General features: G+C 42.5%; 1 protein-coding gene across 1 annotated transcript in view; it reads right to left on the bottom strand.

Moving 5' to 3' along the window:
• The window catches only part of SMARCC1 (SWI/SNF related BAF chromatin remodeling complex subunit C1), a 90355-nt gene that overhangs the window by 26762 nt on the left and 41570 nt on the right, over positions 1–22023 (bottom strand). The window contains exons 16-22 of the mRNA XM_080385764.1: positions 21180–21293; positions 20266–20419; positions 19833–19946; positions 17535–17594; positions 12239–12497; positions 11415–11576; positions 1376–1431 (exon numbers count right to left, since the gene is read on the bottom strand). Coding sequence (XP_080241890.1) covers positions 1376–1431; positions 11415–11576; positions 12239–12497; positions 17535–17594; positions 19833–19946; positions 20266–20419; positions 21180–21293 — 919 coding nt within the window. The remainder of the gene's footprint in view (positions 1–1375; positions 1432–11414; positions 11577–12238; positions 12498–17534; positions 17595–19832; positions 19947–20265; positions 20420–21179; positions 21294–22023) is intronic.

Here is a 22023-nt window from a genome sequence, read left to right as displayed (position 1 = left end):
GCTCACCTATCTGCACAGCCTCAGATTCTGCAGAACTCATGGCCACAACAGCCTGCTGTGGCAATAAACGCTACCACTGAGTTACGCACTGCAGGAGGGTGCTTCTGTCCGGGAGTCTGTGGCAGAGCACGAACATCATTTTTCCCTCAGAGACACTCCAAACTGACCTGAATGTTTCTCATTTACTCTGCTCCACAGAATAATTCATCTTTTCAAGCTCTGACCGAGTCTTACATCTAGCTAAGCGCACCTGACTATTTATGAGGAAGGCAGCAAAAGAACTACCAGAAAACAGAGCGAGGAGCAACACCAAGACTACGTGCAGCAGCCATTAGGTCGGTTTTATCTCGTTCATTTGATGAAGCAGGCAACGCAGAAATATGACCTGTTGCTGCAGACTCAACAAGCACCCGCCATCATTTATTTAGCAGGGTGATGTTTAGATTTCAGGATATTAGTTTAATTCCAGTTCAGGTCTGAAACAATCACAGCCAGCGCCATTACTGTAGGCTATCTGAAAAGAGGTGCTGGGTTTGTAGACATGGTGTTATGAAAAAGTCCCAAACAATTGCATTCCTGTAGGCATTAATTATTGCTTGAAGGAATTAATTTCTAAGTATCTGATCTTTACGGGCAGGATGCATCATACCTAATGCCAGGAACACACAATACACACACATCTATAACCAAGAGTTAGCCCAGACTTCTTGCAAGGAGAAGTTTTATTGACCAGCTCAGCAACAGGCACCCTGGGTCTTCGCCTCCCACATCCCCCAGGCTGCACGTAACTCGCACAGCCACCGGGGAGCTACGATGCAGCTGGGGCCACAGCTTCACCCAGGTTCACTGCCCAGCTCCACACCCCGCACTCAGGAACGTCTGCCAAACACCATGAGTAACCCCAACTCACCCATTTCCTGGAAAGTCCTGATCTCTCTGATCTCGTCTGAACTGAAACTGCATTTAACTTTGGAAAGGCTATTTGTCACAAGACAGACTTTTCTAGGGCAAGGCTTCAGAGTGGTGCTTGCTTTAGCCCACAGTGTCTTTCTGCAGACTGAGTCTCTAATTCATTTGGTATCGCCCAGTTTACATTTCCTCCCAGTCCAAACTTTTTTCCTCAGGTGTGGAAAACACCACGCCAATGTCTCATTGTTATTTGTCTGGCAGAAGAAATGTCTCTGTACGGTTTGAGACTACATCACTTGTAAGAAAACAATGCACTATGGAGACTGAAACCTGTTCCCTATGGACACGTACATTGACCAGCACACTACCGTCTACCTTTCTTATCAGGCATTTTAGAATGTAGGAATTTGGGTTTGCAAATGTCAGAAGTATCTCTTTCAGGACCAGTGTACTGAGCCAAGCTTACCTTCTCAGACTGTTGCCCATCTGCCTCAGTTTCCATCTTTTCTTCTTCAGCTCCATCTGAGGAAACAAATAAGTATTCAGAATCCCCATAACATCAATTTATCACACTCAACATTTATTTCAGGGTCAACTAAAATTTTCTGTTCTCTACTAATAGCGGTTTAAAGAAAGCTGTAACACTAAACTCCTGGAAGACTAAAAGCTTATTAAACTAATTTTAGTTTCAAAGATCAAGTTTACTTCCAAATTTAAATTTAACTGTTTTTTCTTTTCAGCCCAACAAGCAAGATAAAATATTAAATTATCTGTGCTCTGCTGAAACCTCCAGTCTATCCATGTAGTGAGAAACCACCAAATCTATCAATTCTAGCTAAAGGACAGTCTGATGCACAGTTCTGCAGTATTCAAGTCAGGGTAATTCCCACTGGTAAGTCATAGTATTATAAAGTGTTTTTCTCAATACAGCCAATTTGATTCTGTAGATGGTTGTCAGTTACGTGATTAACCTAAATTATGGTACTGCCAGACTTGTAATTCCTCTTTAGCACAAGATCCCCTGAGCTGCTTTCGATGAAAGGTCCATCCAGAGGCATTGTCATGCGCTGCAGGTCAGCTGAAGAATTAAATTCCATTTTGCAGGTGGCACAAATCCCAGAATTCTCCGAAGCAGACTTCAAAATTATTCAACACCAGCGTAACATTACACACGTTTATTAAAGCACTAATACTGTTCTTAAACACTAAGGATCTCTTTGTCATTTCCAGCCTGAAAACCACCGCACCGGTGTGACGTGAAACCCTGCACAGCAAAACTTCATCCCACACCCTTAGCACCCGCTGCTCTGCACGAACACCACGGCCAACTGGTTCCCCAGTCCTGTACGGCTCTTTGTGCTGTTCCTCCAAACACAGCTCTCCCAAAAGCACTGGGAAATTGTACCCAAGCCCTCACAGCCACAGTCAAAGCAGATGTCTGAGACAGAACCGAACACAGAAACTTAAAGAAAGTGGCCCAAAAGGCGCAGCCCTGTGGCAGATACTCCTGGAGGGTGCTCCTGCTCAGACCTGGACTGTTCATTCTCTTGCTCCTTCCTCAGCTGCAACGATACCAACATTGTGGGTTTGTACTGAAGAGTTGATCAAGGCAACGATCCAAGTTAAACCCAAATACTTTATTTGCCTCCTCACTGAAAAAAAGCTGTACTGCAGCTCCTCAAGAGCCCGACTGCAGCTGCCTGGTTAGGTGTCAAACCAGATATGAATCACATCTGAGCACAAGAGCTGGTTGTTGGTTAGAGATAAAGCAAGAAAAGCATAGAAATTAACAGCTGAAAGCACCGAGTTCCCCCTGCATCCAAACCACAGCCATCCCAACAAACAAGAAACAGAGCCGGACAGGGGGCAGGGGAAGGGGCTGGAGCACCAGTTCAGTGGTGTGGAGATGGGGGGAGTCAGCCTGGAGAGAAGGGGGCTCAGGGGGGACCTTCTCGCTCCCTGCAGCTGCCTGACAGGGGGGTGCAGCGAGGGGGGGGTCGGTCTCTGCTCCCAGGAACAAGTGACAGGACAAGGGGAAACGGCCTCACCTTGCCCCAGGGCAGGTTTGAATCAGGTATTGGGGAAAAAGTCTTCCCTGAAAGGTTTGTCAAGCGCTGCCCAGGGAGGTGGTGAAGTCACCATCCCTGAGGGTGTTTAAAATACACCTAGATGCGGTGCTCAGGGACACGGTTTAGTGGTGGACTTGGCAGTGCTGGGTTAGCAGTTGGACTCAATGATTTTAAAGATCTTTTCCAATCCAACAGATTCTGTGATTCTATGAACGAGCACACCTCCTGCCAACATGATCACAGGGTAGCCTGCTCAGCTTCCAGCTTTTTAAAAAGCATGCTTTCCAAGATACTCTGAAAAAACAGAGCCGAGTTGCACCTTCAGGGCTAACGCTAAAGAAAATAGCAGTGGGCAAGCTTTGAATTCTCCCCAGCGTCTTCAGGTACAGCTGACAGGTGGTGTAAAATGCGTAGGGCTCTCCATACAACCACCAGTTGGGTTCTCTGGCCAGTAACAATTCCCTGGACTGCTCCAGGAGGTGGAGCCTCTGCCTTACACCGTGATCTGAATTTCCAGAGAAATCACACGAGAGCACCTCTGCCAAGACTGGCTCCAAGCCAAGGTGCCCATACTGGAGCCATGAAGTACTTCATCATGGAAAAGGAAAAGCGTGCCAAGCACGTGCTCAGCAGGAGACCTCTGCCAAGAGCAGAGGCAGCTCACCTATACCACGGCAGCCTCCAGGTCTGAGCTGGTCATCAAAAATCTCCACCATCTGGTGTCTGACCAAAGAAGTCATCCTCTCAAGTATGTAACATGAGCTATGTGGGCACTCGGCAGGTTCTCCTATGGCCGTGGAAGTGCACTGCTGGACAGCACCCACCGCCTCTTACAGCTTCCTAACTGGAACCCAGAACAAGTTTGCCAGACACCAGTAAAAACCTGCCCTTGACCACAAGCACCTTCAGAGTGTCCTACCACCATGCACAGAAAAACCTCGGCTTCAACATGCTACTACTATGTGCTTCCTGCTATTGCTCATTTAGTTTGTTTTTCTGGCTGACTAGACTGAGCTCTTCAAGCTTGTAACCTCTTATTTACTGTCTGTTTGGCACTCAAATAGCTATTACAGAGATGTCTGAAGAGTTCTGCCAAAACAGAGCCAGGCACCCTTGCGTTACAGATTGCTTTTTGACTAGCAGATAACCAGTGATCATCCCATCTAACTTCAGCATCTACAACCGAGGACTAGGTAAAACAGTCTGACCGGTATACAAGCAAGACCAAAATGAAGAAGGAAAAAAAAATTAAAAATAATTAAAAAAATCACTGACACCATCATTCTGAATGCATGCACCTCATAAAAGAAGCGAGTGTTTTAAGAGCAGTCTTGTGCTTAGGATGCATCTCTCACTCCTAGTCCTTGGTTCATTCAGAAAGTTATTCCTTTACAAAGCATTTATTTAAAACGTTCCCACTAACGATAGCAGGCCTCTTGGATAAGAGGATAACAACAAACATACTGATGGAGAACACCATGAAGGTGCCCGGGTAACATACTACTACTTGCTGATATTTTGCATATGGATTGTTTAAAAGTCCAAGAAATCCTGGTTTGCTGCACCCAGCTGTTCTGCAAAAATGGACAAGAAAGAAGTGTCAGCACAATCGCATACTCCTTGTCTAGGATCTTCATTGCTGTTCTGCAAGAACAGAAAAACTCAAGTACAATGCAATGTACAGGGACATTAAAGAAGGAGCTTATTTAGATCAGGCTCCAACACATGCTGCCATACCAGTATAAAACTGCCGGGGAAAAGCCCTGATCCATCTAAGCTTCTGAAGACATTAGCTGGTGCAGGGTGTTCATTTTCCACCAGTAAAATGAAGATTACTGAAGAAGAGGTGTACGAAGTGTTTTGCTTTAATAGCAATAGTTCTGTAGAAAAGTTTTTTTACAGAAGTCCCTTCCATATATAAGAAAAACATACCAAAATGTCTGATTGAAAGATAATGGTTTTCCCTATGGGTTATTTTAAGTGATAAACCTACTTATCTGGAGGTATCCGCCACCATAACTCAGTTTATGGAGACTGGGGACATACTTCCTCAGAAGTTTTATCTGAGTTAGGATTTAGTGACCCAGTAATGTCACAGGGAAAATCTAGATTAGATTTGTCAAACAGCTATTTCAAGCCTAGAAGTAGAGCTCCAAACTAGACTTAAAAATATCATCCCTCCTAGAAAATGAAAGGGAAAGCTTTACAAAGAAAGCTTTATTCTCTTCTTCAGCAAAAAAAGTGGAGCCAAAGCACAGAGCACTCCAGGTGCATTTGGGTTGGTAGAGTGGAAGATTATGAGTTCAAACTAAAAAAAACACTGCACAGGACTACACAAGTTTTCATTCCCAGGTAGCTTAGCCCACACAACAAGAACTTCAAGATTCCTAGTGTTGGGATACAGCATAACTGAAAGAAAAAAAAATCTGTAATTTTGTATAAACAACCCAAAACTTAACCACAGGACCGAAGAAGTGAAGACAATTCTCAAGTTCTGCTTCATGCAAAACTCCAAGTCAGTGAAACAGGCTATAAAAGCTCTAATCTGTGGACAATCTTAAGCCAAAAAGGAGAGAACCCTGTCTCTTAAAAGCTAATGACATGCTAATTTTCTCACTTTTGGAAGATGAGAACCTGGAGCTGAAGTTCTCCAGGCTAGAATCAGGCTGAGCAGAGACTCAACTCTCAACATCCTATGTCAGCAACAAGATACAGCAGCCAGCGGGTACCACCTCACCTGCTGGAGGCTCCCAGCCCAAAGGAGCTCCCGCAGACACCTGCAGCTGCACATTTACACTCTGAGTTGGGGGGTGGAAATTCCCTGGAAGGTTCCTGTCACACGGCTGCATGTGATATGCTCAGGAATGCAAAGCTTCACAGGTAACAATGCTCCTCGCTAGATTCTGAATTGCACTTGGAAAGCTGTAAGGCAATAATCATGTAAGCGGCCCCTACAAATGGCATAAAATAAAGTCCTACAAGACACACACTTTCCTGCTCTACTCAAAGTCAGTTTGTTCTTGTGTCTTTCGAGTAAGATTGAACCATCTTTCCACTCCAAACTCAGTTTCAAATGTGGTGGCTTTTATTTTCTGATTACAGCGTGTTTCAAGGTTTCCCACCTTAAGGTCAAGTTTTTCAGAAAAGCAACATCCAGCAATGTGCAGGTTGCTGCAGCAGCTGAAGATGTAAGTGCAGGATGAGTTTTGGTAGGTTTACGATACACTCACTACACATCAAGCATCACAATGGATTTTAAGTGTTTGCTATTAGTTCTGTGCAAGTATTGGGGCAAGTTTTATTAAACATTCCTTTTTTATTTCACAGAATCCCAGAATGGTTTGGGTTGGAAGGGACCTTAAAGACCCCCAAGTCCCACCCCTGCCACGCGCAGGGACCCCTTCCCCCAGCCCCGGTGGCTCCCAGCCCCGTCCAGCCTGGCCTTGGGCACTGCCAGGGCTGGGGCACCCACAGCTGCTCTGGGCAAACCTGTACACCAATTAGCAGACCATGCCAACAGCTGTTAAGTGACTACTGCTGCAGAGGAAGTTCCAAGGCAAAGAGGACATCCCAGAGACTAAGTGTTTCCCAGCCACCCTTTAGAGAGGATTTTCTCAAAGAAAAAAACCAGATAGAGCATCTCACTGTAAGGAAAACTGTCTTTGGACTCTCCCTTGCATCATAACACATTGATGGACACTTTGCAAACCAAAGTGTTCTTTTCTATTACAAAGGGACACATTCGGCTACCAAGAGAGTCAGAAGGTATGTATGTGTGACAGCAAGATTATTGTGAACATCCTGATTTAACTCTGAGTTTCTAGTCTCGGCAGTAATAATAAATGCTATTTGAAAATTAGGATGACAACTTTAGGCAGGTTGTAGCCCATGGTTTTTGAAAACTGTTTTCTTTTATTAGTTACTGAGCTGTTATTTGCAGTGACAGCACTATGCCTCCACAGTGCCCACTGCCATCAGCCGTTCTGCACTTGTGCACATCGATGGGACCACGCTGAAATACTACATGTGTAAGGAAAAAGAAAATGAAAGCTATCAATTATTAGTTTGGGGGTCAAATAGGTTCAACTGACTTGAAGCAAGTTTTTGCTTCTGAATTACAGGCTGTTGAAAGTACCTCAAAATAACTACAAGTCCCACAAAAATTAATCTAGTTCAAATATGAAAGGATTAGGGAAAAAAGCCAAAACATTTCTGACCTGCATGAGAATGACAGAAATTACTCCTGTCTTTGTTACATACAAACACAACCATAGTGATTTTCCTGTATGATCTAAATGAAGTTTATGAAAATACATAACAGACAATGCAAACAGGAATAGATTAGTGGATACACACGTCCCTGTTACGAAAGGGGAAGACCTAACTTTAATGAGAAAAGATCCTGTAATCCCTTTTACATGGCACCAGCGATGCCCTTTAACCCTCTTCAGCAGGTTTGGTATTATACCTTGCAGGATGCGGGGGAATCAAATTAACAGTATTTCTTAAACCAGCAAGAGGCAGATGGTTGCAAGACACCACAAGACATCTTTCAAGAGGGAGAAAACTTGCAGACCAGGAAACATCGCCTCTCCATGCACCTCTTCAAACCTGAAGCAGCAAATATTTTCTGTCTCTATGGAAGCTGGTTCTGTTTTGCCTATTATCTCCAAGAACACAGAGCCCCAAGAACACTTAGAACTGAATTCTGATGAAGCCTAGTGAATTCACAGAGAAGTTGAGGTCAACAAGGAAAACTGTAAAACATTTCCATGGTAAGAATTTACTGCATTACCAGCAAACAGATACTTGCAGCACAAGCAGCTACGTAACCTTTGCTGTCATCAGAAGAACAATAAGCAAACCCCCACATACAAAAGCACAGAATCACTAGTGAGAGTTTCAGCTCAGCAAGTAAAGTTGCCCTTCAAGACACCCTAGTCTCCTTTGCTTTCACTAAGGCAACACATACAACCTGTCAAAAATCAGGTCTGAATATTAATATTTAATTGAGAGGAAACATACAGCAGCTATGGAAAAATCCTGGGTCTGAATACCATAGTTATGCTATTATCTAAACCACAACTCTGCATCTCCCCCAGAAAGTCAGGACTCCACAGCGCCCAGTTTCCTCTGTTTCAGCTTCCCACAGCTTGCAGGCGTACAGCACAACAACGAGGTGGGCTTCTGCGGAGAAGGCTGGCGAGTTCACGGAAAGCTGCTGCAGCTTTCGTGCGAGCTGCACGAGTCCATCGTCCTCCAGCGGTGCAGAAGTAGCTCACAGGCACCTGGATACACGCAAAGCGAGTGAAGTACTCCCAGCCTGCTCATTTTAGCAATGCCTGCATTATTTCAGAGTTAAAGCACACCCTGGAGACCACAAGAGAAATCATCTAGCCAAAAGTGAAGTAAACTAGCTTCTTGCAGGTACATATACTTGGGTATAGTTTTCTAGTATGCGAATTTCAGAATGATACAAAATAATCCATAAAATGTTAAATTTAATCACACATTTAAATTGCAGTTGCAGCAGAGCCAGTAAGTGAGGTGACCATTCCCTTTGTTTACTGTCACAGATGAGTTACAGCTTGAAGCACCCATACACCCATGCCAACAGAAATACTTCCAGTGAAATACTTGTTGGACCAAGACCTAAAACGCACAAGTAACTGCCTGCAAAACAGGCACTTCAGAGATTGCCTTGTGCCTCATTCAGTGCACATATATGCAATCAATATAGTTAATCACCTTTGGAAAGCCATTAAGAAAGTGCACATACTCAGTGAAGACTTAATTGAAACTATTAAGTACCACAGGTGTGCTTAATCACTAGCCTAAAGAGCTAGGACCCCTTGCTTGCTCTCCTCAATTCCTTTTTACTAAAGCAGATGCAGCACACCTTCACCTATCACTGCAATCTCCAGTGGGGCACTACCTCTGAAAGAAGAGACCATGTCTTCCACGCTTACCACAGCATATGAACCACTTGAGCCTCCTCTTAACTCTACCGAAGCCTTACTATTATCAATTTAAAAGGAACCACCACCAGCTTTTAGAAAAAATAACAATGAAGCCTTAAAAGGGGAGATTCTTGGATATTAGCATAAGCTCCTGCAATCTGCTCCAGTTATATTTTCCCCTTTCGCAGTCCATAATGCCTACAATTTACCAATACTAAGAGTTTTTAAATTATGGAGCTGTGATATACTTTTATTTCTAAAATGTAAACACTGATGAACTTTAATTATAGTACGGAACCTTAAGTAGATATTTTTCGTTCTCCACAGTGACATTTAAATATAAAACTTCAGGTCTAGCCATGCAAAAACCCAGCTCCATTTCAGCAGCTGCACACCACAACACTGTACTTCAGCGTATTAAACACACCTCTGCGAGTGCAAGCTATGGATTCCCCCATGCCTCCCAGTGCAAAGCTGTTTTGGAGGTGGAAGGCACCACAGATTGTTGAGTGACCCAGTTCACTCTTGCTGAGCAGCTCCCCCAGGGAGAACCATCTGCTGTTGTCCTAATTTATTCCATTAGTCACAGCCCAATACAAATCGCATTAACTATAACAGGACAGCATTACTTATAGAACTCACCACACAGCTCATTCAGAAATAATCGTGTTATGGTCATCTGCTCTCCAGCTCCCCATATTAGATGACAAGCACTTCAGAACCTCTATTTGCAACTTGTGCACAACTTCTCCTAGAAAAAGGGCTAACCTACAAGACTAGCAATGGTAACCTTCCATGGTCATGCTGCGGGATTAAGAATTAAGTCCCAAAGTAGCATACATGGTATAAAGGTCCTGAACATCCTGCAGTGACATCTGTACCTGGGAGAATATGGAAGAGAGAAACAAAACCCCAGGCAAAAAAAATTAACTTAAGCTGAACTTCTTTTAAAATAACTATCAAATTAAACTTAGTCACAGATGGAGTAACACCTAGATTTGTTTCACAACAGACGTGAAAAACACCAAAGCCTTGCCCGTTCAACAGAGCTTCAATGCTTGCTGTCAGCTTTGCACCGAGCACTGCGGAACAGGGAGCAGCAGATACTCCAGATGCCAGTGCTCCCTTTTCAGCATGCACCCCACATCTTCCCAAAGCACCAAGTCTGTCCTGCTGAGTGTAGAACTGAAAAATGTGACAGGATTGCGTGGTCTGTTCATGTCTATTTTACAATCTTCGTGAGTTAAGCAGTACTTTTAAATCTAATTTAGAAGTGTAGTTTTACAACGGACATTAAGTACTACAAACAGCAGACCTGCCTCTTCACCTGTACGACTAGCGGCTGAGAACTGAACAGCACTGAAACACAAGGGGCCTGTTACGATCCCAACACACAATCTGGCATCTTGCTCGTGTCTCTAGTGGGGTGAGAGCAGGTCAACTATGAGATGCACAAGCACAGCCCAAATCAAACCTTCCAGTCAATCTAGATTACATTCTGTTCAGTTTTACCCAAAGCTATATGTGCCTTTAAAGATCTAGTCACTAAATTCACTAAAATGATTTGTGATAAGCTGAACAAAGCAGCAGCCGACAAAGCCGGCAAGAAAAATAAAGATCTTCTGACAAGACAGTAGATCTGTACCAAACTGAAGAGATTAAAAGTCTTTGAGAAAGTCAGTAGGTATGTAGCAAACTGTATCTACTATCTGTTAAGGAGAGCCAAAATAGAGTTAAACAGAAAGGGGCTACACGAAGTGGTTTCACTTCATAGGGAGCTGCACAAGTATGCTTTTACTCTCCATAGTAACGGATAACAAGGTTTCAGGTAAGAGACTTAATACCAGAATATCTGCTGAATACTACAGAAGATAGCTCAACTGAAACTGAGCTATAAAGCTTGAGCTTGTTAATAAGGCAGTGTAAAATACAACAACCAGAGCCAGGAACTGTGACATAATCGTGTACCAGCCCAACATCTAACAAAGAGCTCCTCTTCAGCTGCCACCGCAGTTAGCAATCTATTCAGAATACACTACTAACATTAAAATTGATTACCAAAAGGTGTGATACAACGTTACACATTGAGCTGCAGCACAAAGAGCCAGCAAAACAGTTTGCTGTATTGTAACTATAATGCTAGAAAGGCAGCATCCTCTAATACCCACAGAATCGGCATGAAATGTTCTGCTCTGGTATTTTTGCTCACTCAAGTCTGTGCACCCCAGCAATGGCATTTCCATGTAGTGAGAGTAGGAAAATAAATTTCTAAAATTAAAGCTAGTCACAAATTCATTAATTCAGTGTCAAGAGTTAATAATCCTGCAGCAAGCAGAAGTGGAATGACCTGTCACACACTCCTCAGCCACAATTTCCATCTCCTGCTGAAGGTGAACATACGGTTTATTACGAGTCAGAAGAAAATGCCTAAGGAAACTCATCTGCAGAAACTTCTGCATTTTGATGGAGAGCCTACCGATTTTTTCCGGCTCATCTGGACCTGTTCCAGCAATACAGCTGCTCTCTAGTCCGTATGTTGGATCCACCTTCCCAGAGGCTCGTGCTGCTTCCTGCACCTTCTTTACATGAGCTTCAACAAGCTCCAGTGGTACCTCCTCTCTGACTCGAGAAAATTCCTCTGTTAAAATTTACACAGAAAACGTTACATTATGAGGATTTCATGGCAAATCAAAAGTTACAATTTTCTCCTGTCAATGTGCAGGTAAATCTCGTGACAAAGTGAATTCTCAAATATATAAGTTCCTTCTTTTCACATTAGGTAGTTAATTTTCTCTTTTGAATGTGGTAGGAAAGGTTCTCTTGCCAGTTATATAAAATTGTCTTTTATGGGGGAAAATAAGGAAAAAAGTGAAAGGAACTATTTCATCAAGTTTCTTAAAGGACACATAACTACAGCAGATAATTTCGGACAAGTAAAACCAGAAAACTGAAAGTTCGGCATTGTGCATTTACCCATAGCTAAACTACTGACAGTGGTCACAGTAACACCAACTATGAGGTGGCACCTGCAAGTACTATCAATAGTCGGTGAGCACAGAAGGGAAATGCAAGGCATCTTTAGACATGCAGTGACCTTTAAGAGCTACTGTAACTCTGCTTCGGTAACAACAGAACACAAGACCCGGTATCAGTAGACCTGTTTTCTACACGCCTGTAAACTTGTTTTTTACCACTTACTGCTCATCCTTAAACTCTAGAAACAGTCCACTTTAAGACCAGACTAACAGAGAGCAAAGTTGTAGAGACCAGGTGAAAAAAATTGCCGGGGCCAACTCATACCTAACGCAGCCTTTGCTGCAGCTGATGCCACCCGGGGATCCACCACCGATGCCAGGAAAGCCACAGTACTCATCACTGGATTGCCGGACTGGCTGAAGGGCACGGGCTGGTACGCCAGCGGGCCCAGGGATGCGTCGGAGTTCTCCAAATAGGGGTCTTCGATGGGAAGTCTCAGAAAATGGAGAATGCACTCATCTTGGGTACGGCTCCCAACGTGCTCTGAGACTTTGTTCCAGTCATCTTTGTACATCTCCAGAGCCTGCAAAAGACAAAAATCATTGTACATATGTCAACTGCTCTGGGGAACACACCCACCCACCCTTATTTAATGCAAAAATACTTTCAATACTAGTTATTTTGGTGATGGAACAATAAATCGGGATCAGACAACTATTTTAAATCATATTTTTCCTGGAAGCAAAATTATTCTGCATAATAAATATGAACACCTCACTAGGACATCAGTTAAATTTAAGCTGCAGGGATCATCACGAGTTTTATGCTGTTACTCTACCAAAAAGTATTGTCAAAAGATTTGGGATTTACTAATAATATTTGCATAGTCAGTGTTTCCCCATTTTGCTTCCACGTGAAAAGCTTTACGGAGGAATAAGTTTGCTTATCTCACCAAGTCTCACCTATTGTTCTAATTGCCATAAGTACTCCCCCTGAGGGCACTCGTGTGTTCTCTCACTTCTGTCTGAACGCACTAGGCTCTCTGGGGCAGGAGCAAGATTTATTTCAAACATACATACTAGCCATGACTGTGAAGTCCAGTCTTTACATCCAACAGATGTTATGAAAATCTAAGAGCATCAAACCAAGATACCAGAGGAAATAAAGAAAATGTATTCTACATTACGAAGCCAGATGAGAGCAGTTCTCTAGCAAGAGTTAACCAGTCTGATTTCTATTATGCTTTCAGGTTAACAAATCTTTATTATGTAGAGATAAGCCACCTGATAAAAACTTCCAAATGAAATCAAAGATTTTGTAATGCAGAATTTCAGACGCTTTTAAAGCTACTTAACAACGAGCTACTGAAGTCCCTGCATTAGTTGTTGAAAAAATAACAAATTAGTACTGTAAAAGCCCAAAGTGGTAGCCTAATACATATTATCCTGTAACAAGTGGGTTTTTTTCATGAAAACTGTTTTAGTTATTTGAGCATTTGGAAAGCATAAAGCATTCCCCTCAACCATTAACTTTCACATCACTGAGATGATTCATGGTCCAGTCACTTAGAAAAAACCAAAAAGCCATCTGAACTCTAGACAAAATACATTAAACTTGAAAATGAAAATGGGATCTGCAACTCACAGGTGCAACAGAATTCTTCTGGAAATATTTAATACCAGAGGTCTGAGCAAGGCTGGTAAACACCATTCTGTTTGAGTTGCAGACCCCGCTTTCGTTTTTAACACATTTGGCTAAGAAGTCAAGCTGGGTTTTTTGTTTGTTTGTTTGTTGGTTTTTTTTGTTTGTTTGTTGTTTTTTTTACTTACACTGTACTTACCCCACACATACATAAGGGCAACTAACAACCTTTTGCATTGCTTCACAGCAAGCGAGCAAGCATTTCAGCAGTAACTGGTGGAGGGGGAAGCACAGAGTTTGAAGGAGGCTGCTTGGAGGATCCCTATGTGGATAGGCCATCAGTCAGGCTGCCTTGGACTTGAAGGCACCCGTCTGCAGGTATATTTCAGAACACACAGAAATCCTCCTCCTCCTTAACTAAGTACTCATGACAACGAGCTTCCCTAACTAAGCAGTATGCCCATTTAAGCATGTCTGCTAAAAACAGAGGAAGTTAACGGCTCTCCGACACCCGCAGTCTTTCCCTTTACGTAACATGCAAGACTGACTTAACCTTCCACATGCTCAACAGCAAGATTCAGCGCTGGGCTGTATGTCGGACATCATGAGCAGGTCACATCCAGCGTGCCCAAGCAGTCACACAAGTACCCAAGTTACTATGCTAGATGTTTCAGCAGTTATCAGTGACAAGCAGAAGACAGAAACTGACGCACCAGCCTCAAGTGTTGAGTTCCCTGACCTGGGACAGGACATTTCCACAAAACAAGTTACTATATATATGACAGTTGCACACTTAGAAGACAAGCGCCTGCAGAAAGCAGTCAACTTCACCACTATGAAAGTAATTTGTTAAAAAAATCCAGGAGTTTCCAAACATACTGTTTTCTTCACAGCAGTTCTAGACGAAAAGTGTTTCAGTGTTTTTGCAGCTAAAACATAAGCTATGAGAATTCTTCAAAGGCAAAGCAGTCCACCTGAACAGGACCCTTGGGCATGTCACAGATGCTGAAGATCAGCTGGGGAAACGTAGACATTGAGTAGCACTTTTGAAGATGTGGAAGCAAACTAACTGAAAGAACAGATGAATTAAATCCAAAGGCATTAGAAATCCAACAGGCACTGCACAAATTTGAGAAAAAAAAGCGCAAGCTGCCTGCAGCAGGTGGAGCTTTTTAGCCCCCTGATCCAAAAGTGATTTAGGCTTTATTTGCCTGAAGTTTTAAGTTTTTCTCATAGCTAGGGCTCGCTGCTTAAACTGGCTGGGGAGGAGGGAAACACCCCTAGTTTATCTTCTGAAGGCCACTGGTTCCCTGCTCCTTCCCTTCTCCTAAAACCCTGGGTGCAAGACTAGCTGGGTCAGCAGCAGACGCCAGGAACGCCGTGCTCCAGCAGCACGTAGCTGGATGGGAAGCATACCACAGGAATCGCTGAAGATCATGAACTGGACAGCAGGAAAGGTTCTGAAAGAATCATTTGGTTTGGGAACAAACCAAGGACAGACTACATCGGGCTGCCTGGCCCGTACCGCAGGAATCAACAGCCCCTAACTGCTTCTGAACCGCTCTCCTGACCTCTGTCTGATCTTGCCCAAATCTTTAAAGAAATCAGAAACCAATTAGTTCACTAGGTCATATTCATGGGGAAACATTTATTCAGCGTTCAACCTTTGTTTCACTTTCCCTAATTTAATCTCTGTGCCCTAAGTTATCATTGCCTATCCATTTTTAATCACACTAGCATATTAGATGAGCTCTGCTTTTCACAGCCATGCAGGGTTTTTTTGCTCATTCTCCTTCACTGCTAGTTATTCTCCTGCTAGACGAGCTAGCTCTCACAATAGTTGTCCTTAATATAAATAGCTGAAAATGCACTTAACTATGCAAGAATAGAACTCTGTGGAGATACGGAGCCGCAGTGTGGCAGGGAAAATGATTCTGGGAGGGAAACAGTATTTCCTCCCCCCCAATTTATTCAGTCAACAGGCGGAAGGACAGTAATTATTTTAGATAAGATTTATTCTTTGTAACTTCACTGCATATATATTTGCTCAAAGCTACCCTGAGGATTTAAATGGACTGAGCTGGCTTGTTACAGCTGAATTACTTACACTTGAACTGATACACTCTTTACTGATTTATTCATAGGTTAAAATCACAAAGAACAAAAACATTATTAATTTAAACTCACATTAAACAAAATTGTAATCTCAAGGCTTAAGAGTTGATTTATTTTTTAAAATGAAGACTGTCACCTGCGTTTCATTAGGCTACTACTTGCTATATATGACCATAAGCTACAAATATACAAAAGAATTAATCTTAAATACAAATACTAGGAAGCAAAGAAGTCAGCATATCAAGCTATCGGTCTTGTTTCTCCATACAAGAACGCCATGAAGGACATCTTAGCTGTTTTCACCTACAGGCAAAATTTTTCCAAGTGCCAATAGAGAAGTATCAGCTCAACAGTGCGTAACAACCTAAGGCAAAAACTCCCAGAACTATTTTGGCTGTTTCACGAACACACTTCCCTATCTGTGATGGCTGAAGCAAAGTATGCTGCTGATTAGGCACTTTGGCCAGCTCAGAAGCCACACACAGAAGCCGAGTATTGTTCAGCGCTGTCAAGCACTGTCAAGATCCATTGTCCATGCTTTTCCTTATGAAATTAACTTTTCAATGGGTTTACTGACACATGTAAAGACAAAAAAGCCAGAACAATCACGCAATTGCAGTCTGCTTTAAGCTCTCTCCAAGTAAAACCAAACAAAATACCAGTTCCAAAACTAGAATTCTTATACCAGAACCCTGAATTGCACAAAAGGAAAAAAATAAAAATTAACCACCCAACCTCTACACCAAGAAAACACTCCTGTAAAAGAAAGCTAGGCAGATGATAATTTCTTTACAGGAACTGGCAGCACATTAATTATTTCAGGCCACTGAGATTTTTCTTCTGACAAAGCACTATGAAATACAATGCTGCCCTGATATCAGTGTGGAAGACTAGAACATAATTCTGCAGTGCATCTCATGCGATGGTTTTCATCCTAGACTGGAACTCCAAGAGACCTGACAATTACCGTGCGGTTCAAGAGCAGCAGATGAAGCAATCTGGGGACAAAAACCTGATCGCGTGTGCTAGCAGTTCTTTGAGCTCATTTTTACAGTACCTGGTTTGAGTCATCTCATGTCTATTTCTTGTAAACTTCCAGAAAAAGCTTAAAGAATACACCAAGTGCAGCTATAGGGCAAAAAGAACGAGTAGGTGTATGGATTAAAGTGCTACCAAATAAAGAGCTTCTTAGAGCCCTTCTTAGTGGCAGGAGACAGTAAACTGTTTCGTAACAATTTAAACTTCAAAAACTAGTTGCTTCCCTAACATGCTATAGCATAGCCAGGAACCTGTAAAGATTATCAGAATTTCGAAGTACGTATCTCAGTGGCAGGTAAACCATCACCTGAAGGGCATTCACAGTATTCGTAACTCCTCTTTAATGAAGAGCCCCCTCTGCACTGCAAGATCTGAACTTGAGTTTATGCAACAGTTCTTAAATAATTTCTAGCTTGCAGGTACAAGTTAGATAGAACTGAACCTTAAAGCACATGAAGCTCCTCTATTACACAGATGTTCCTGCCATCTCTTTTGAGTAGTAACATAGCCATGATGGTCAAAGAAACCAAAGGTTTCAAGGGTGAGCTTTAACCTTTTACCAATTTAAAACCCATAACCCACAACAGACAAGCATCCTTGTATATAGATAGCAGCCACTCTCCTCCTCCAGCTACATCAGTTCAGTCCCAAGAGATTGCTTCCCACTACAAACTTCTTTGCTATTCCAGTTTCTATAAAAGCATGTGTATGTCATCTAACTCCCCTTCAAAAACAATTATTAACCTACATGTAGATTTTCAAAGCATGTAACACCCTGCGTGTTTTGGTTTCCTATCCGCCTTTGGTTTTGCCCTCATGAACTTACTTCTAATAGCAGCAATGTCTCTTGTTCTGTCCATTCTCTTCCAGCACTTGCACCTTTACTCTACAAAAGACGGGGGGGGGGGGAGAAAACAACAGACATGAAATACAGGTCCTTTCACACAGAACTTTTCAGAAGAAAACATTAAGAAGGCAAAGAATCTGTTATTTAATCCACCCAAAAGTATATTTTTCACAACCTTCCTACTACAGCTAACCAATCCCTGATTATCTCTCACAGTGGTTCAGTTCACACGATTTACTCGCGTAGCTAAGGTACACAGGTGAGTACATTCCTGCAGTCTCTGTGGAGGCTGAGGGTTACAGATCCCACCTTCCCAACATGCCTAGGAGAACCTGCAACTCCTCTTTTATTCCAAGCTAAAGCAAAGTGATTTGGTACCCTTTTTCCCTGGCTATCTTTGCTTGCACAAACAGCAAACAGCAAAGAGGATTTTCCTAAATATAAAAACCCCAAGGAGTGCTGATGGTATTCTGGTCAGCTTGACTTTGGCCAGTAAAATTAAGCCAAGAAGAGAGCAGTTTACACAAAGCATCCTACATTTCAAAGGACAGCAGCAACCAACAGACACAACAGAGTACCTAACCCCCTCACCAGGTGCTGTACCACTGAAGGAGGCTGCTGTCCCTTGAGGAGACAGTATTACTCCATCCAGGCACACCTGGGATTCTCTCAGCTTAAAGGGCACCTTTTTCAAGAGAACAGGGCTTATGTCACCATAACTTTAGTCCCCATCAAGCCTCTGCTTCCAAGGCAGACAGACTGGACTGTGTGAGGTGCATGCTGCTCTAAAAAAAGTTTGTCTGTCTAAAAGTTCATCTGTAACTTGGTAAAAAAAATAATAAATCTTTACAAGTGAGATGAGCTATCTGAAAAGACAAGAGTAATCACAGGAAGATAATCTGCATATTTAGCAATCACTTGCTCCAAGGATTGCTGCTTCCAGATCTATAGCTCATGGTTAACTCCTGAGATTTTCTAAATGCTACAAAGCTCTCGGTGAAAATTTCCCCTTCCATGATTATGACACCCTAATCCATTTCGTGCCTAATAAAGATAAAAAGCTTGTCACCTCCTTATGGCAGAACATTATCTAGATTGGATGTATCTGTGCAAGACCACAGCAAAAGGAAAAGCATATTTAGGATTAGTAAATCTATCCTATCTCAAGATGCATTTCAAACAGATCATTAACCCAAACAGAACATTAATCAAAGTGAGTCATCCAGCAGCTGATCAGTTCTCAGACAGGCTGGTATGAACAGCCGAAAAAGCAACTGCCATACATAAAACAAAAAGGGAAATCAACTTCTGCTAACAAATCTGCTCAAGTCCATTGGTATAGATGCTTGTAAACAGAACCAGTGTTTAGAAACAGTAAAAAATTTATTAATTTGGTGAACATCCCTAAACTAAGTGAAAAAGTTATTCCATGAAACGTCATATGGAATCAGGCTTTATAAAAAAACACTCATCTCTAGAACAACTCTGTTTTGGTGGGTTTTTTAAACAGTTATCTGTTAGCTGATAAATAGTATAAATAATAGTGTATAAGTAGTGTAAATAGTTCTCTCTCAGGTTTAAACAGTGATCTCTTAGGACAATGAACCAATGACACAGATTAGCCTGACTTCAGTACATAGAGGCAGTAGTCGGGAGAACTCTGTAGACTCCCAAACCAAAGGCTATGCTGAAGCAGTAACACGGCACTCCTGCAACACCTCCTGCTACCAGGTACACACACAGGCTATCAGGCAGCAGGAAGAAGGCAAGAGGTTACGGAATTACCGACATCATGGCAATGTATCTCAAAACTTGAACTATCCAATACAATACATTGCAATGTCAGTGCTAAAAAAACCCCTGCAACGGTTTTGTGGCACCTTTTGTACTGAAGCAACTTCCTAGTTCTCTCAGTCTGGCAAAACCTGCTCAGACTTGGAAAACATAATAGTTTAAGACCCTGCCGAAAGATCTCAGTTCCTGTACTGAATTACTGCGTAGTTTGTTGATTCTGAACCATTCAGGTAAAATATGCGGTAACATGGTTTCAGTGTCTGAAGACTGACAGTACTGACCAGCCTGGGATAGGTATGTGTCTATTCCTACAAAATCAGGTATCTGACACAGCCATGTAGCTTAGTGTCATACACTAAGACACAGAAACCTAAAACAGGAGTGTAAGAGTAATATAAGCCATCTCAATATCATCTAGTGGAGAACAACTGCGGAAGAAGGCTTAACAGAAGGTGCAGGGGAAAAAAATCCCAACACACGTGCCTTTGCTAAAGTCTTTTTTGAGTAAATGTCTGTGCGAAGTCCAAAGTTCTGCAGATCAGTAGGCTTCTCTTTGTTTTTCTCAGGAAAACTCAACATCTGCTGAGCAGCTGGAACCTGTGAAAAAACATCACAAGCGAAAGGTGAGAGGCAAAAATCGAAAGTTATTCAAGGTTTTCAGACCAATGTTAAACAGAACATGGACTGAACAAAGAAGTTGAATGTAAGTCTAGAGAGACAGCTTTGCATCGTATCACTTGCATACAATGCCCATAGACTTGGTTTAAGAGATTCCAACCACCTGAAACTCTCAGGTGTCCTAGATGGACAGAAAGGGAACATTTAATGAGATCATGTGCAAGTTATTCTGCTACCATGTTAATGACATTGGCTAGAGCTCAGGCAAGCACACATTAGTGCAGCCTGCAGGGCTCACCTGCGGAGTGCGGATATGGAGAGGCATAAGTCCGGAGGGTGTATCGGCCAGCACATTGAAGTGAGGAGTAGGGGGAGGGCCCATTGCCATGGGACGGCTTTCTGGATCCACTTGGTAGTTAATGAGACCCCACTGCTCCAGAAAAGCATGTACTCTATGAAACAACGCGACAAATTACAATCTTATTAACTAAAGCCTTGCTCATGCTTGACACTGCAGAAAGGAGAGAGCAAAGGAGGAATTTTGTGTTTCTGGATCAAACATAGATCCAGAATCTTCTACAGTCCTCCACTAATCACAAATGGCAATACAAACCACAAAGCACAAGCTTTGTGCAGATATGACTGCACTTTGGCATGTTGCATAAAACAAAACATGACATCTTTGGTTACAGATAACAGGAATTACTCCAGGACAAAAGCAAAGCAAAGCTAGGGCTGCGTGCATAGAACCATTTGCACACAGTGTACAGATTGCGAGGGCTGCACAATCACTGACTTGCTTTCCTCACCTATCTAGCTTTTCTTCACTGAACCAACATTTAGCAAGCCCCACGTTTCTAGGGCTCTGCTGCACCTCACAGCTTAAGACTGGTGAAACATAAAACTGACAAAACAGAGCTGCAAAACTGGAATTCCTGGAAAAACTCCACATATGTACTAAACAGCAGAACCTAAATAATCACAAGTTAAGATCCAAACTCCGTAGGCATGGCTCAGCAAGCAGGCAGAATATTACAAATAAAGAATAGCATAACAATCTGGCTACCATAAAAATGGGGAAACTGCTAATCAAAAGCACAATGGCTGTTGCCCACACCTACGCTGTTGTCCTAGAGCACTTCCACACCTAATGTAGCTCCTATTTCTTTTTGTTAAAGTGCGGGCAGTGGCTGAAACATCCGTGGCTTTTACCTCATGACAGCGCACACATCTCCAGTCAGATTCCTTCTGCAAGCAGTGCTCGTCAAGTACTCTTGAGGGTTTAAGCGATACGTGTCAATCATGAAGTTGCGGTAAGCCAAGTATCTGGAAGACAATTCATAGGTAGTTCATGCATATTAATGTCTAAAAGTTTAGAATACGTATTTCAGGATTCACCTTCTCCAAACACCCGTATTACTGACAAGCAAACATCAACAGACAGTTTTTATTGACGAAATTTAAGAATCAGTATCAAAAGCAATAGGTAAATAGAATTTTTTTTTTATATATACTGAATATGACCCATCTCTTCCAGATTGTTTCACTCTAGACTTTATCTGTGTTTGGATCAGCAGTACATCAAAGCAAGCTTAAATTGCAAATCATGCAAATAGCTGCTGTAGCTTGGTCACTAACCAAATACTTGTGGAACAGACTACTAGCTGCAGGAAAAAATTAGTAGGGTCTGGTCTTCACATGGCAACAGACTAAATGTTTGTCAATCACCTCTGTGAGTCTGGAAGGAAAAAAAGCTGTGCACAAAAGCAGAAGCAGTACGCTGGCTAGAACGTTACTGCTCCTACATGCAGACTTTTTAACGCATAAAAACATCAGCCAGGAAAGGTCAGACACCAGCAAAATGGACAAAAGATCTTTGGAAAGCAGAGGGCAAGAACCCAGAACTGGGAACAGCTAAGGCAGAAATCACCCCCATGAGACCGCTGTATTTCAGTGGACAACAGTCCCAGCAAGCAGGTTTTGGGGTTCAGCCCCTTTCCTGCACTGCAGACACTGCTTCACAGGCTTTTTCAGTAACTTCCTGCAATGTATTAAT

The sequence above is a fragment of the Falco punctatus genome (assembly GCF_963210335.1).
Source record: "Falco punctatus genome assembly, chromosome: 4".
NCBI lineage: Eukaryota > Metazoa > Chordata > Aves > Falconiformes > Falconidae > Falco > Falco punctatus.
The sequence above is the reverse complement of the archived record's forward strand: the minus strand, read 5'-3'. Positions and strand labels throughout refer to the sequence as shown.